Source organism: Rhinolophus hipposideros, assembly GCF_964194185.1.
Source record: "Rhinolophus hipposideros genome assembly, chromosome: 12".
Lineage (NCBI taxonomy): Eukaryota > Metazoa > Chordata > Mammalia > Chiroptera > Rhinolophidae > Rhinolophus > Rhinolophus hipposideros.
Genome location: NC_138058.1, coordinates 48232217 through 48234045, shown reverse-complemented (window position 1 = coordinate 48234045; position 1829 = coordinate 48232217). Strand labels below are relative to the sequence as shown.

Genomic DNA, 1829 nt, shown 5'->3' with positions numbered 1-1829 from the left:
CAACTCTGCCATTGGGATGTAAAAGCCGCGATAGAAGGGGTGGCCAGATGGCTCAGTTGGTTAGAGTGTGAGCTCTGAACAACAGGGTTGCTGGTTCGATTCCCTACAACTGCACCCCCTACAACTAAAGATTGAAAACGGCAACTGGACTTGGAACTGAGTTGCGCCCTCCACATCGAAGGACAATGACTGGGAGCTGATGGGCACTGGAGAAACACATTGTTTCCCAATATTCCCTCCCCCCCAAAAAACAAGCCGCGATAGACAACACACAAACAAATGGGCATGACTGTGTTCCAGTAAAATGTTTTCTTGAAAAAAAAAAAAAAGTCCACGGACAAGAATAGGCCTTTGGGTTGTAGTTTGCTGAATCCTGCTCAGTGCACACCTTACCTCACCTGCCGACAACATAATCTTGGCAAACCTGTAAAGGTGGGACATGGATGGAAATCAAGACTTCAAGACCCATTTGAAACCTCCAAATGAATGTTATACAAGTATCCCTTGTGATGGAAAATGATATGTTCTGCTGTTTTTGTTTTTGTTTGTTGTTGGCTTTGTTTATTTGTATGTTTGTTTTCAGATTTGTTGAAGCCTTTCCTTGTTGAAGAGCATCAAAACAAGCCATTCAGTTTTGTGTTTCCTGCTGGGGGGTCCCAATCCACAGCTCTAGCGATGAGTTTTTACTAAGAAGATCATTAAAATGCTCTATGAGATATTACGGCTTACTCAAAATTTCCTTTGTCTAAGCTATCCCCAATCTTCAGGCAAAGTAGAAAAGACGAGTGGAATTTGCAAATTAAACTTAATCAGGGCCGGTAAACGTACAGAACCGGAAGGAGCGTGTGGGTCTCTTCCCTTCTGCGGCCATCGCTGAAGCGCCAGCGGCCAGAATGAAGTTCAACCCCTTTGTGACTTCTGACCGGAGCAAGAACCGTAAAAGACATTTCAACGCCCCTTCCCACATTCGCAGGAAGATCATGTCTTCTCCTCTGTCCAAAGAGCTGAGACAGAAGTACAACGTTCGATCCATGCCCATCCGAAAGGATGATGAAGTTCAGGTTGTCCGAGGACACTACAAAGGGCAGCAAATTGGCAAAGTAGTCCAGGTTTACAGGAAGAAATATGTCATCTACATTGAACGAGTGCAGCGGGAGAAGGCTAATGGCACGACAGTTCATGTGGGCATTCACCCCAGCAAGGTGGTTATCACTAGACTAAAGCTGGACAAAGACCGCAAAAAGATCCTTGAACGGAAAGCCAAATCTCGCCAAGTAGGAAAGGAAAAGGGCAAATATAAGGAAGAAACAATTGAGAAGATGCAGGAATAAAGTAATCTTCTATACAGCTTTCATTAAAAACTGTTAAAATGAAAAAAAAAAAAAAAAAAAAAAAAAAAAAAAAAACTTAATCAGGGCCACTGTGAGCTGTGTCTTCCTTAAAACAAACGAACAAACAAAACTTAGCTCATTGTTCAGAAACACTTGAATTTCCCTGGTCCAAAGTCCTGCCTTGGTCTTACTAACAATAAGATCAACTCCTTTGAGAGTACATCAGCTCTCTCTTCCCATAAGTTGGCAACAAGCTTACCTGAGCACGTAGGAATTTCACCTCTCATCCTAGACTCTGTCCTACTAGGAGCAGCAACAAGTACTGCAAGGGATCCATACAATGTGCCAATTTCATTGTTAAAGTCCTCTCAATCCATCCCTGAACAACCTAAAGTTTGCTTTCCTGAAAGAGACGTCACAGAAAGACAGCCCTTAAACCTTGATGGAAAGACTTTGTCAGTTATTGCTAACACCTAGCATGGCAGTAAAACTCCAGTT

General features: G+C 42.9%; 1 protein-coding gene across 1 annotated transcript; it reads left to right on the top strand.

Moving 5' to 3' along the window:
* Nucleotides 1-838: 838 nt before the first annotated feature.
* Nucleotides 839-1368, top strand: LOC308505857 (large ribosomal subunit protein uL24). The gene has a single exon (XM_081068619.1). The coding sequence runs from the start codon at nucleotides 894-896 to the stop codon at nucleotides 1329-1331; it is 438 nt and encodes a 145-aa protein (XP_080924745.1). The 5' UTR covers nucleotides 839-893; the 3' UTR covers nucleotides 1332-1368.
* Nucleotides 1369-1829: the final 461 nt, after the last annotated feature.